Raw genomic sequence first — 15344 nt, 5'->3', positions numbered from 1 at the left:
TCCGGTCCGGTCACTGTTTTATAAAAAGAATATACAGTCACTGAAGATGGTGCGGGGAAAATTTTGCAAGGCTGATCCCAGATAATGTACAATGGGACATGTCAAGAAAGGATTGACAAGCTTGGTCTTTTCTCACTTGAAAGTAGAAACCTGAGAGGTGACCTAACAGAGGGCTTGAATAAAGCTTTTGATAGAGTTGATGCAGAGAGGAGGTCTCCTCTTGTGAGGAAGAGCAAAACTGAAGACCATCAATGTAGGATAGACACCAAAGAAATATTATTGGTAATTCTGAAGAAACTTATTCACCAAAAATGAAAAGAATGGTTCTAATTTATACAGGAAAGGTCAAAGCAAATGGTATAGATCAATTTAAGGCCGAAAATGCATATGAGAGAGAAGGGAATAGATTGTTACGGTTATAGGTTTAGATGAGGAAAGATGGGAGGAGACTTGAGTGGGGCATAAACACCAGTACAGACTGGTTGGGATGAATGGCTTGTTTCTATGCTATATATCTAGTACAATCCTATGGAAATTTATGGCTGGTATTAATTTTGTTTTCCTATCATTTGTTGACTGAACAAATATATGGCAAGTTACTCTTTGTCTAGTTATGTGAATTTCCTGCCGTAAACATTAGCTTTGCAAGTCATTCTTATATTGCACACTGTTTGTGGATTGTTTCTTTTAAATGACATTAGTTTGCTTCAGTTGAGGAAACTAAATTAAACCTCTATTTTAGATGAGATTGTTTTTCTCAATTTGGATGTTTTTTGATCATTTCATTCTTATTGAACAGAATTCTAGCTCATCTTCAAGTGTTCAAGACCAAAAAATCGCCAACATGTTTGAGCTTTCAACTGATTACCGTCAGCAGCACTTCCTGACTGGGCTTCTCTTCACCGAACTTGCAGCAGCCCTGGAGGCTGAAGCGGAAGGGTACGACTCTTAAGCTTCATTTACATTTGATTTTCAGCAGAAATGGCTGTATTTCATTGAAACAAATGAGTTCTATGTAACAGACTCGCATGATACCCAATGGATGATGGGTAGAATTTATTGGCACTCCGACAGTGTGTCACGGAATTGTATATCTCCAACTCATTCCAACAATGATTCCTCAAATGTAGTACAAATTAGACGTTGGGTCCTTCTCCACAACAGAAGAAAGGGATGGAAGGAGGCACCCTTCCAAATGATCAACCTTGACAAGGATTGGGTGCCGGGAAAGATGCAAGAGCAAAGAAAGCAAATTGCAATTCAGATTAATATATTGTTGGGAGAAGGAGGCTGAAAAATGACGTGACCAAGAAAGTACTGCTGGATTTCAAAGATCCAGCCTGGGACCACAGTGTCCTCACTCATAATCACTAAAAGTTAACATGGAGGTGCAGCAGGTAGTTAGAAAACTGAATGGTCTTTATTTCAAGAGGATTTGAGCACATGAGTAAATACATCTTGGTGCAATTGTGTAGACCCATGGTGAAATTGTACCTGGATATTGTGTACCATTTTGGCCTCCTTACCTTAGGATATACATGCACTATCTCTATGGCATAGGGAGTTCAGCAGAATGATCCATGGGATGGTGGGGTTGTCCTATGTGGAAAGATTGAGGAAACTGGGCCTATGATCTTCAGAGTTTGAAGGAATGAGAAGTGATATCATTGAAACATGCAAAATTCTTACAGGTCTCGACAGGATAGATGCAAGAAGGATGTTTTCCCTGGCTGGGGAGATTGAGAACCAGGGGACACAAGTCTCAGAATAAGAGGTAGACCACTTTAGACAGAGATAAGGAATTTCTTCACTTAAAGGATGGTGAATCTTTGGAATTGTCTTCTGCAGAGGGCTGTGGAGGCTTACTCATGAAGCATATTGAAGAGATCAATAGATTTCTGGAGAGAAAATATATCAAGGCGTATGAGGAAAATGGAGTTGAGATAGAAGATCAGCCATGATCTAGCTGAAGATGTATCTCTTTTTGGCTGTTGGGTGAATTTGCTAGAAAGAATATTGATGAGTTTATTCCACCCTTGAACACGAAGTAGAAAGTGTTGTGTTCACAGAATTGCAATTTAGGAAGCAAAATGTCAGCTGAGCATGTACTGGAATGAGTTCTGAAGAGTCATATTGGACTTCAAGCATTAACTCTGTTTCTCCCTCCACGGGCAGTGCCACACTTGCTGAGTTTTCCCAGTTTTATTAAGAACTATCAGGGAGATATTCCTCATTCATTGTTTCTCAGTGGCAGGACGTAGCCAGCCGTTGACTGGCGGCAGAAACTTCTGGTCCCACCACGGTCAATAGGATTTCTAAATCATTCTGCCCCACACAGCCTAGAAACCAGAAGATCCCACTAGCAGAAAATCACTCCCTGTACAGAAAATTGCAATATAAGCCTGGATAGAACAACTGGTCCAAACCAAATCAGACTTGAATATCTTCAGAACCCAGTTCCACAAGTCCATTCCTGGCCGTGCACTGGATTGCTGAGTGCCCAACGTGTTCAGACATATGGGCCGGAATTCTCTGGCCATTCCTGACCCGCCACCACTGCCAACACAAATAAAGAATTTGCGCTCAGCCAAATCTCCATTCACTGCAGTGGGACCGGAGAATCCTAGCTATAGGCACGGTCGGAGAATCTGGCTCATGGTTAGCTTAAATTAATATTTATTATCTATAAACCTGCCAGCAGCTTTTCATGAAGTTGTAATAGTTTCATGGAATTGAGATGCTAAGTACTCACGGAGTTGAACAGTAACACTAACTCTGTGCAATTCTTTACAGAATATCTTCTTTTGGTTCATTGTTAATATCATCTTTGTGCATACCACTGCTAAAGGATTATAATACATCTAACATCAGCTGAAGTATTTATCCATACCAAATGGTGTTTTCTGTTAACATTTAAAAATAATTGCCAAACTCGAAGGGAATTGATTTATAGTTCTTTGAAGGCGAGTTTAACTACGGAAACAAGTTGAACAGAAAGGATTGACCATCTGGTATCTGCTTATTCCTGCAGGATAGTAAAGGTACAAAAGAAAGCTGTCAGTGCCATACTCAGTTTACTGTGTTCACATGATCTGGACTCTCGCTATTCAAAACCAGAGATGAAAACAAAAATAGCTGCCTTGTACCTCCCTCTGATTGGGATTATTCTGGATGTACTGCCACAGCTCTATGACTTCACAGGTACAAGCTTTTCATATGGTTCATATCTGTTAGAACAAGGGTCTGCCGTTATCAGGCATAGCTATAATAACACTTAGCGATTGTTACTAAATAATGAAGACCACACAAAAAAATGAATGTTTTGCTCCCAGCAGCACGGTACAATCAGGGGCATAGATTGGGGAAGTGGGGTTACTTTATTATAAGCCAGTCTGTGGCCTATAGTACCTTTGGGCATGGTTTCCCAATGTAATCTTTTGTTTCACCAAAAATGCTGCTGAATGTAAAGAAAGGGAGATATTTGTGATGAGCCAAAGGAACTAGACGCAAACAGGGTACGCAGAGGAGTCCCGTAACTGAGAATACTTTCAAGTTGTTTTCCTCCAGCTATCTATCCTTAATATTTATTTCTAAAAGACAGTGATTAATATTGAGGCACAGTTTTGTGAATGTTAACATTAGATGAGACAAGACACTTAGCCCCTGCTTGCCCTGTCAGATGGACATAAATATCCCATGGCACAATTGCAGAGAAGAGCAGGGAAGTTATCCCTGGGGACCTGGTCAATATTTATCCCTAAATCAACAGACTATCTGGTCATTATCACATTGCTGTTGTAGGAACTTTCTATGTGTAAACTGGCTGCCAGCTTTCCTACATTACAGCAGTTTTTAAAACCTTCATCCATGAGATGCAGACTTTGCTTTCATTTATTGTCCATCCCTCATTGCCCCTTGAACTGAGTGGCTTGCTCGGCCATTTATGAGTCACACGAAGGTCCAACCTACTAAGGACGGTTTCCTTCCCCAAAGGACATTTGTGAACCAGATGGGTTTTTATTATATCTTCACTGGTTTCATTTCATAGCCATCATTAGACATTTAATTCCAGATTGTTATTGATTTCAGATTTCACCATCTGCCATGGTAGGATTTGAATTCAGGTCCCCAGAGCATTACCCTGCGTCTCTGTATTACTGGTCCAGTAATAATACCAGTATATCGCCATCTCTCCCTTGAGTGACATCAAGAACAATTTATTGGCTGTAAAGCATTCTGGGCTTTGAGACATCATTTGGCCATGAATGGCACAAGGAAAATGCAAATCTTTTTTGTCTGAAGTATTAACCTTCTTGTGTAACCCTTGACAATATATGCCAGCAGACACTGGATATATAGGACCATGCAAAAACATTTTAGGGCCATGTTAAAAGGATTTTCCCTTTGTGGGAGCAACTAGAACCAGGGAACACTGTTTAAAAATAAGGAGTTTCCCATTTAACTCTGAGGTGAGGAGATATTTTCTCTTAGAAGCCATGAGTCTTTGGAAATGTCTTCCCCAGACAGCAGCATAAGCTGGGTTATTGAAAATTTAAAGTTTATTTATTTTTGTAACATATAGGCTTACATCAACACTGCAATGAAGTTACTATGAAAATCCCCTAGTTGCCACACTCTGGTGCCTGTTCGGGTATACTGAGGGAGAATTTAGCGTGGCCAATGCACGTAATCAGCACATCTCCCAGACTGGGAGGAAAATGGAGCACCCAGAGGAAGCCCATGCAGACACTGGGAGAATGTGCAAATTCTGCACAGTGACCCAAGCAGAGAATTGAACCCAGGTCTCTGGCACTGTGAGGCAGTAGTGGTAACCACCGTGCTGTTATGCTGACATTTCTAAGGCAGAGGCAGATTCATGACGAACAATGGAGTCAGCAGATGCAGAGATAGGCGAAGATGTGTGGTTGAGGCCACAATCCAATCAGCCATGATCTTGTTGAATGGTGGAGCAGGCTTGTGAGGCCAAATGGCCAACTCCTTCTAATTTGTGTTTTGGTATGTAGAATGGAATTGTTGTAATTAAGATAATTTCTGTCAATTTACACTTTCACAGCATAATTTTTCTTGCAATACCATCAATTAGTAGGTTAAATATGGGAACTGAATGTCATCAGTGGTATCTGCAGATTATGCTTCACCTTCGTAGGGCTTTGCCCAATCAGTGTTTCTTATTTCAGATGCCCGTACCAGGAAGATTCGCCCAGGTGCTTCAGATGGCGAGGCAGATACCAACACCATCAATCATACTGTTGCTTTGATCATTGCTGGAAATCCTGCAAACACAATGCTGAGAAGTTCTGCAATTGCCTTCCCATCACTGGTATGCTGAGGGTCCCTCAAAGATTTTGTTTTGATTTGGAGTGTAATATTGATATGTTGGGGTAGACTTTTTACTCTCCTGCCAGTGGGTTTGAAGGTGTGGGAAAAGTATGTTAAATCCAGTGGGTGGCCTGCCTGCCTTCTACATGCCTGCCCCTGCACCCACTGTAACTTTACTAGCAGCTGAAGTGGCATCAGGTAGCCCTTTGGATCTCATCCCACCTTCACTGGGATTTAACCAGCTAGGCTGGTGGCAGGCAGGGTCTCTGAGCCCATTAATTGGTTTCCAAATGTGTTAACCCCACCCATGGTTCTCCTCCTGCTCACTTCTTAACCCTAACGCCAACACACACACACACACACACACACACACACACACACACACACACACACACACCCCTCATCATGACCTCTGAACACTGATCCAGTGCTGAACTAGCTCCGAGTACATTCGTGGCAGTTCCTACCACTCTCAGTGGTGCTGCTGACCTTTGATTAGCTGGCAGTTCTCTGAGGCATGGCTTCCAGTGTTTGAGGGATTGAAGTCCTACCTCAGCCCAATTACTCACCACCCGGCTGTTTCATTGATGTGGGCCGCAGTGCCGAGCATGGTGGCTGCCCCGCCAGCTGAAAAGTGATGGGGCGGTTTGGTGCAGCAACTCATGTGACCTGTACAATCCAGCTAGAGGAGGGTAATATCGTTCAAAGGCCATATATTATTTTTATCACAATGATGAGCAACACAATGACATTTTAGTGATTTTGTGTCACATTTTGGTGCAAATTGAGTGTAATGGCATTCTGTGATCTCTGTGTACCAAAATGTGTTTCAGATTAATTTGTTAAATTGTTTTTTGTCACGTCATTTGATTTCAACTGGTCGAATCTTACAGGTTTGTCAGATACTTGATGAATGATGTAGCAGTTTAAATGAGATGATCTGTCCTTTAATTTATATTTATATATGTTTTATTATTTCATCAGACTTGGCGTTCATTAGCTATGGACCAGCATTTTTTATTGCCCATCCCTAATAGCCCATGAGCTGCCTTCTTGAACCGCTGTGCTCTATGTGTTGGAGAAACACCCTCAGTGCCATTAGGGAGTTCCAGGATTTTGATCCAGTGGTCGTGAGGGAAATGTAATAACATTCCAAGTCAGGGTATTGTGTGGGTTGGAGGGGAATTTGTAGGTGTTGGTGTTCCCATGCATTTGCTGTCCTTGTCCTTCTAGGTGATAGGTTTGAAAGGTGCTCTTGAAGGAGCCTTAATGAGTTGTTACAGTGCATCCTGTGCCATTGTGTGTGATGATGGAGGGAGTGAATGTTGAAGATGGTGAATGGGGTGCCAACCAGAAGGCTGCTTTGCCCTGTCTGGCTTGGTGAGGTTCTTGCTGCACAGCATTATGTACTGTTTATAATATCTGACAGCAGCCAGGAAAGGGGACATTGATGTGTTGTGACCTAAACATTGGATCATTTTATTGTCCATTTTTCATCTGATTTTTTTTTTTGCCTTAATCTTTCTCTTCTGTGCTTCCTCCTTCACCTCACGTTCCTCCAAAATGATGCACCATATTTGATGCACCAGTGCACCAGAGCTACTTTCCATATAAGACTCTGCTAATATCTTAGAAAGGGCACTGAAAACACTGTCCAGCTGGATGACTCTCCCTTCAATCAAGTGGCATTACTCGTGAACGATTCACTAATGTTTAACTCGATTCATATTCCTCAGGGACTGAAGCAACTGACAATATCCAGGCATAGGCATGTTACATTTGCACTACACAAGTGCCAGGCAGTGACCATCTTCAACAAACGAGAATCTAACTATCTCTCCTTGGCATTGCATGGCATTATTGTTGCTGAATCTCCCATCATCAACATCCTGGGAGTCAACATTGACCAGAAACTCAAGTTGACCAGCCATATGAATGTCATGTCTGCAGGAGCAAATCAGAGATTGGGAATTTTATGGCAAGCAACTCGTATTTGACTCCCCAAAGGTTCTTCACCACCAACAAGTTGTGAATCAGGAGCACAATAGAGCACACTGCAATTGTCCATATTTGCAACAAGCCCAAAGTGCTCAACGCTATTCAAAACAAAGCAATCTGCATGATCAGTACCTTATCCATCAGCTTAAATATCAAGTCCTTCAACCGTGGATGCATTGTTGCTACAGTGTATACTATCTTACAGGATGCATTGCAGCAACCTGTCTGAACCTCCCAAACCCACCACCTCTCCTATCTGACAGGACAAAGACAGCAAGTGAATGGGAACACAATCATCTTCAATATCATAACTTATATATATCGCTGTTGCTTCATCAGCACTGGATCAAAATAGTGGAATGCCCTAGCTAACCCCCTGTGGGAGTTCCTTCACAACATGGGTTGCAGTGGTACAAGAAGGTGGCTTGTCAGCACCTTCTCAAGTTCGTATGGATGTGGAATAAATGTTGGCCTTAGCCAGATAATTTTTTTTTAACCCTTCTGATGGAATTGTCATATCTCTCCTTGGCAATTTCTCATGATCGCATGACTGAGGTCATGAATAAATCATGTGGAAAGCTATGGCACAACATTCATCCTATCATTCTACTTTTTTTCTCGCAAACTAATTTATGGATTTATTAGTGGAAACCAAAGAGTACTGTGGCTCTTCATTACTCCACGTGAGATTTGCATTCCTTTGTGCACTATTTTTAGGGAACTGATTGACTGCATTAACATAACACCCACAAGAATTTGATGCATTTTAAATGGTGTGTTAAAAATGGCATGCAGAGGAATTTCAAAAACCTCTTATCTCTTTCTGGAATTTGCCAGCCGCTGGCTTAATGGCCCTGTCCTTGTGCAGAGATGGTTTACGAAATTCATTGAGTGCCTCCATTCCGAGTACTGCTTCTTTCAGCAGCAAAGCACGGAACTGCAATGAAATTTGTGTGTGTCAGTGTAGGTATAGTACAGTAATACAGAAAGCCCTTTTTCAGCTGTTGTATGATTTTCCCCATCATTAGTCATAAATAAATCAGAATATTAGCCAGCCACTTAAATTGCAAAGGATCTAAATTGGAGAACTCCAGAAATGGACCTGAGCAATGCATGATTATCCCACGCACATTCAATGTGAAATAGGCAGCACACCAACAACATGCAATCTACTCATTGCCATGAATATTGCACTGCTACGTGGCTGCACACTAGTGGCTCAAAATCATTAGAAGTTAGCATGAATTAAAGCTAGTTTGCACTATTTAAAGCCAGCCTGTAGCTCTTTAAAGGGGAGGTGCATTGTGGTTGGAAAGAAGAGCCCTTCTACAAATCACTGCCACAAAAAAAGGCTGAGTAATGGCACAATATTGGAGGGAAACGTGCTCCAGGATTCTGGGCTGTTGCACAGGAGGCCTTGGTGGAGGAGGTGAAAAGGAAGAGGCAAAGTCAGGAGGTCCTCCAGACAAACCCTCTAGATTACTCCATTTCACCTCAAATTAAAGTAGACAATTTAAAACATAACTATCTTAAAACATCCAGCAGTCATGGCACATATCTGAAGCATTATATATCTTCCAACAGTAATACAGGGGTAGGTGGAGTATATGCTAAAGCATGGAAATATCCAAGAGGTCAGTCATCCATAGAAATGAAAAATAAATTTATGATTCATGTGCCTTTCATAAATTGATTTTGATGAGGTAACTCAATCAAAACATTAGTCTGTGTTCAACAAACAATTGTGCATTTTTTATTTTAGTTCAGTGTTTCATGCCAGGAATTTCTGCATAGCCATTTCTGTGATTTCTCTAGGGTTTCTGCCAATCTGCCACTAAATTTATGGCAAGGGATCAGAAAGACCTAGCAGAATTTCTCCCCAGCAATGTTTATGGTTTTAGTTTTGTCCCTGCGCATCGACTGAATGCAACCATTGTAAAGCATTCTGGTTACACCTTTGGTACTTTGAAGTTAGGATTTTGTATGATTATTGATGTTTCACTTTATTTCTCTGCAGTCAAGTAAACAGATAACTCCACTGGCTGCCGATGCTAGTCGAGATTTGCTGATTTCTTTCTTGTGGATCCTGAAGAATGCTGATCAAACTCTTATCAGAAAGTGGGCTGTAGATCTTCCTGTGACCCAACTCAACAAGGTCTTAGATCTGCTGCATCTCTGTGTTTCCTGCTTTGAGTACAGGGTAAGGATGCCGACTGCAATGCTGTACTGTAGACTGTCCCATCACACACTTAACATTACACCTGAATTTAAATGAGGGATCAGAATAAGCAGCAGTGTACTGGGGTAAACAAATATTGAGTATGTAAAACTCCAGTGGTTCTGAGCAGTCCATTAAATCAAGAAAAGACAAATTAATATTTTAATTGAGATCCTTTACTGATGCCTTGCTGTACATTTGCAGCATTTTCTAACATTAATTCAGATTCCCATCTTTTTCCTTTCTTTTTACTTCCATACTCTGCGATGTGTTAGTATGCCACACTAACACTTCTCTAAATAAGCTACATCATGACAACTCCTACTTGCAGAAAATATTAAAGCAGAAATGTGCCGGAGAATCAATGGATTTTCAACCCCATTTTATTTATTCTCTTAATAAGGTGCACATGGATAGAAAATGGTACAGTCGCATTCAAAATTCCTCGGATTACATTAGCACGTGTCAGTACAGTATAAAGTATCCAATATTTGCATTGCAAGTTCACTTCCAACTTCAGAAGACAATTCGAAAATTCTATAACACTTGGTGCAAAGAGAAATTACAACTTTGAACTCTTGTTTTAGAAGTAACCCATCATTTGCTTTTTTGCATTTCAGGGCAAAGTAACTTCAGATAAGGTCAGCACACAAGCCCTCCAAAAAAGCAAGCATACCAAGGCACGTCTTGAAGAAGTGCTTCTGGGGAATGCAGGAGCCCGAGGTGAAATGATGAAGCGGTGCCGTGGCCCAGGTAAGACATTCAACCCCTTCATTAACTCCCTCGTAAACCAAATACCTTTGCTTCAGAGCAATCACTTATCCAATCAGAAGTGTGGCCTCTTTAAATGGCACATTAGGTTAGAGTAATTGGAAGAAGTGCAATGGAGTGTTATCTGCTGGAAATATATTACTGAAACTGAAAGAACAACCTGCAAGACGGTTGTGAGGCCAGCCTTATTATTTAGTGCAGAAACTTGGGCAACCTCCAGAAAAGAGAAATGAGGTGCAAATGCGGAGAAGGATAGGCGGAGTAATTAATGAGAAGAGACAATATCAGGAACCAGCACTTCATGGGGTTGGTGAAGATTGTGGGAGTATCAAAAGAAGTGGCCTAAAACAGATTGAAATGGTCTGGCTGTCTGTTGTTGAGAGAAAGACGAAATGTGGGCGAGATGAGTGACACAGTTGGGCTGTGCAGCAGGGTTGTAAGAGGAATGCATAACTGACAGAAGGAGATAGAGAAAGAATATCAACCAGCTTTATGGTGATCCCAAGTCAAATGGGAGAAGGCAAAAGAAGAAACAGGTGGCACAGATCATTTATTTCCAAATGTCCGTGATCGTAATTCATCAATTTAAAGTAGTTTCTATGCATGAGAGTTAAATAACTTGAATATTCTATGTCTGTTAACAGACATTATTTTTAATGACATTTTACTTAGTCTTTTGGACTAAAGAAATTATCTGTGTATAATAGTGCGCGTGTCTATTGTTTTTTAGCCATATCGCATCAAGAATTATTTAATGTGTCTATTACAGAATGCTTCAAGTAAAAGCAATTCTGTAATAGTCTTGGCACATGGAACTGTGCAGTTGGCTTGATGTGTGTTACAGCAAGAGGCAAACAATGGATATATGCATAAGCTTGCATGAACACATTTTCATTATTGTTACTTTGACCCTGCTCTTCCAACCTTGACCTGTCTAGGGAAAGTCTGTATAAAGCAATGATTGAAAACCCACATTGCTGTCTTGTATGAACTGCATGTTCACTGGGCCCACCGATATCCAAGAAAAGATTTTGTTACTCTTGCCACTGAAGGTCCAAAGGAAAACTGCCTTTTCAATTGGGTTTCAGAGATTCTGAAGGCAGCATCTAATTTGAAGCAGGGCTGCCAACAAAAGTACCACTCGCATTTCATCACCTGAGGTGAAAGCAATGACAAAGCATTCATCCAATTTCAGGATTCAGATGGTACCACACACATGAATATTGAGTAATTTATGACTGTCATTTGAACTCTGAGACAAAAGGAATGACTCTGTAGCTTAAGCAGGCAGCTGAGATCAAGGTTAGGCTACAATTCCCGAGCCTCAATTATTGGTCGAAAGGTTCTGCATGAGCAACTTGCTGCTGGCAGCACAAGACCATAGAATTGTCCCTTGTATTACTGCTTAAAATCCACTCCCAGTTTGAGCTTATTATTTTCCAAGTGCCTGTGCCTCGCATTCACTCAGTTAGCAGATTTGTTTCCGTGGCTGGATTTAATGCAACCCATTGTGGCAGCAGACATGGCAGCCAGGCCCACTTAGTTATGGGAGAGGCCACCTGTCAATCTCCCAGCAGCAGAAGTACTTCCCACAACTAAGTTGGAGGTGAAAGTGAGCCCACTGGGTTAACTTGCCTCATTGGGGCAGGTTGTCAATTAGGTTCTTTTTGACCCTCTCTGAGCCTGCTTTTATTTAGTAGTGCCTCAGGAATTACATGCTAGTGACATAGCTTTCCCAAGCCTCGAGAAGGCCCTATTGTGTTTTCCTCAGGGGATGTCCCTCTCTGAGGCACTTAGTGCTGAGTTGAGAGACTCAGCGTTAGGTAGGGGGTAGCCACTGAAAATCATCTCTCTGCTGTTGTCTCTGATCCTCCACGACTCTCCTTCTACACAACCCCCAGCCTGCCCTCACTCACCTGCAATTAGGGTCCCTTGGCAATGCTAGGTCTTTCACTGGACAACTAACAGCAGCTGCCCATAATGGAGAGCTGTCAGCTTCTGATTGGTCGGCAGCTAAAGAGGGGGTGAGATTTCCATCTGTCAGGTTTTGAATCCTGAGGAAGGCCTGATGTAGGTCATTGAAGTGTCAAATAGACACTTAATCCAGTCAGGCCCCCTCTTCAGAAACAGTGTGCGTTTCTGTAACTGCTGGACTGAACCCACATCAACTACATTAATTTTCACCTGAACTAAGTCATGCTTATTTATTAATTGTATTGTTGCAGGAAATGAAAGAAACTTTGGACTAAATGAAAACCTCCGATGGAGGAAAGACCAAACACAATGGCGACAGGGCAATGAGAAACAGGAAAAGTATGTGACTAATTAAAAGGTTTTTTAATCATAGAATAGTAGAGTACAGAAGGAAGCTATTCATCTGATCTATGCTGTTATCTTTGTAGGGCTGTCTAATCAGTACTAATCCCTGGGCTTTCTCCCTGCACTTTTGCCCTTTAAGTGTTTATCTAATTTTCTTTTAAATGTTACTGTTGAATCTACTTATGCCACCATTCCTGGCAGTGCATTCCAGATCTCAACAGCCTACTGTGTAAAAAATTTTTTCCTCTTGTCATCTCTGGTTTAATTTGTCAGTCGTCTTAAATCTATGTCCTTTGGTTACTGACCTTTAGGCACTGGGCAGAGTTTCTCCTTATTCGTTCTATCAAAACCCTTTGAATTTTTAAACACCTCTATCAAATTTCCTTTTTACCTTCTGTTCTGAGGAGAACAATACTGGCTTATCCGGTCTCTCCAATTATAACCGGAGGTCCACATCTCTGTTAATATCCTAATAAATTTCTTACTACCATCTAAGGTGTTGACATCCTTTCTAAACTTTGGTGTTTGAAATTGAACACAGAACTCCAGCTGAGGCCTAATCAGTGTTTTACAAAGGTTTAGCATCCTTCCTTGCTTTTGTAATCCATTCTCTATTAATAAAACCTTTTCAACTTGTCCTGCCATGTTGTGTACATAGAAGCCTTGTTCTCTCTGTTCCTGCACTCCCTTCAAAAATTATTTTATACAGCCTATCTACAATCTTCCTATCAAACTACTTAACACTCTTCTACATAAAATTTCATCTGCCATCTGTCTGTCTTTTTACCAATCTATATCCTTCTGAAATCCATCCCTATCCTGACTGTCTTCTACATTTCCCAGTAATATATTATTTGCAAACTTTGAAATTATGGCCTGTAAGCATAAGTCCAGATCATTAATATATTCAAAAAGCAGAATTCTCAATACTGTCAGCCTGTGGACACCATTGCAGTGTAACATAAAAATTAGAAGCAGGAGTAGGCCATTTGGCCCTTCAAGCCTGCTCCACCATTCAGTAGGACCTTGGCTGATTTCCAGCTCAGCTCCACCTTTCTGCACTACCCCCATGTCCCAGGATCCTCTTCATATCTGGAAACCTATCGATCACTGCCTTGAATATCCTCAACAAGGATCTGAGCCTCCACAGCCCTATTGGGTGAGCGAATTCCAAAGATTCACAGCTCTGCTGAGTGGTTGACCCCTTAGTCTGACTCTTTAACCTATTGTTTTAGGTTGCCCAGCCAGGTGAAATATCCTCCCATTTTTTACCCTATCAAGCAAGCATCTTGCAAATTTCATGTTTTTCAATAAAATCACCTCTCATTCTTCTAAATCTAAAGACATTGCAGACTTGACTGAATTTTTCCTCATGAGACAATTGCTCATCCCAGGAATCAACCTTTATTGCACTCCCTTTAAGACAAACACATCCTTTCCTTGGGTAAGGAAACCAAACTGCACATTACTCCAAATATGGAATATAATTACACTAAGATTTCTTAATTTTTACACTTCCAATCCTCACATAATTAAGGTTAACATGCCATTTGCTTTCTTATTTACTTGTAAAGTCACTATAATCCCAAATGACCATAGGCTGCTCTCCCCTTTGAGGAGGAGAGCTGACTGGTGGTGATTTAACCTGAGGGTCGCCACACCTCAGCGGAGAATGTAAGGTTGAGAAGACGGGCCTCCATGAATAACCTGAGCCGATATAAGAATTAAACCTGCACTGTTCGCATCACTGTGCAGCACGAACCAACTGAACTGAACTGACCACCTATATGTTAACTTGCTGTAATTCTTGTACAAAGATACCCAAGTCCTTCTGAATACCAATTTTCCAATCTCTCACCTTTTGAAAAAGTATTCTACTTTTCCTGTGTTCCTACCAAAGTAGATAACATCACAATTTCTGCACATTATAAACCATCTGCCAAATTTGTGCTCTCTTACTGAACCTGTTTCTATCCCTTTGCAGTCTTTTTGCAGCTCATTTTCTCACCTCGCTTTGTATTATCAGCATACGTGGACTGAGACAGCTCCCTCCACTTTAAAAACATTTCACCACTTATTGTTACTCTCTGTCACTTAGCCAATTTTGTATCTGTGCTGCCATGGGTTTAATTTTGCGGTACTTTGTCAAACATCTTTTAGAAGACCATAAACACAACATTAAACACGCTATCCTCATGAATCCTTTTCACTACTCTGTCAAAGAACTGAATCCAAGTAATCCAATACAATTTTCCCTGAAAAAGTTCATGCTGATTCTCATTTATTTGCCCACACTTCCTTAAATGCTAGTTAATGTTATCCCACATTATGGTCTCAGTTTTCCCAGTGGCCATATTAGACAAACTAGCCTGTAGTTGCTGGGTTTATCCCTCTCTCTTTTTCATACAGAAACATAACATTTTCAAAATTTTAACCACCATTAGAAAACTACCATCTTTTTCCATCCACCACAAACTCTGCACCAGTGCCATCCTGAACAACATGAGCCCCCTCACCCACCTTACATCCCTCAATCATCACTTCAGGTTAAACTAGATTGTTTCCAACATTGAAATCCTTTTTGCTCCTGAGTTGAGTTTCAGATCCTCTCCCATCATTAAAACCAGCTACTTCTATTTCTGTATCATTGAATACTTCCACTCCAGTCTCTTTCCAGCTGAAAGCCTCATGTTTGCCT

General features: G+C 41.1%; 1 protein-coding gene across 4 annotated transcripts in view; it reads left to right on the top strand.

The window, feature by feature from the left end:
* The window catches only part of dock8 (dedicator of cytokinesis 8), a 233198-nt gene that overhangs the window by 184927 nt on the left and 32927 nt on the right, over positions 1-15344 (top strand). For all 4 annotated transcript variants that reach the window (XM_080188724.1, XM_080188722.1, XM_080188723.1 and 1 more), the window contains 6 exons: positions 800-939; positions 3032-3201; positions 5199-5341; positions 9356-9538; positions 10177-10309; positions 12553-12640. In XM_080188724.1, the coding sequence (XP_080044850.1) occupies positions 800-939; positions 3032-3201; positions 5199-5341; positions 9356-9538; positions 10177-10309; positions 12553-12640 (857 nt within the window). The remainder of the gene's footprint in view (positions 1-799; positions 940-3031; positions 3202-5198; positions 5342-9355; positions 9539-10176; positions 10310-12552; positions 12641-15344) is intronic.

The sequence above is a fragment of the Carcharhinus amblyrhynchos genome, chromosome 5 (genome assembly GCF_965287045.1).
Source record: "Carcharhinus amblyrhynchos chromosome 5, sCarAmb.v2.hapA, whole genome shotgun sequence".
Classification (NCBI taxonomy): Eukaryota; Metazoa; Chordata; class Chondrichthyes; order Carcharhiniformes; family Carcharhinidae; genus Carcharhinus; species Carcharhinus amblyrhynchos.
This window is presented reverse-complemented; position numbering and strand designations above follow the sequence as displayed.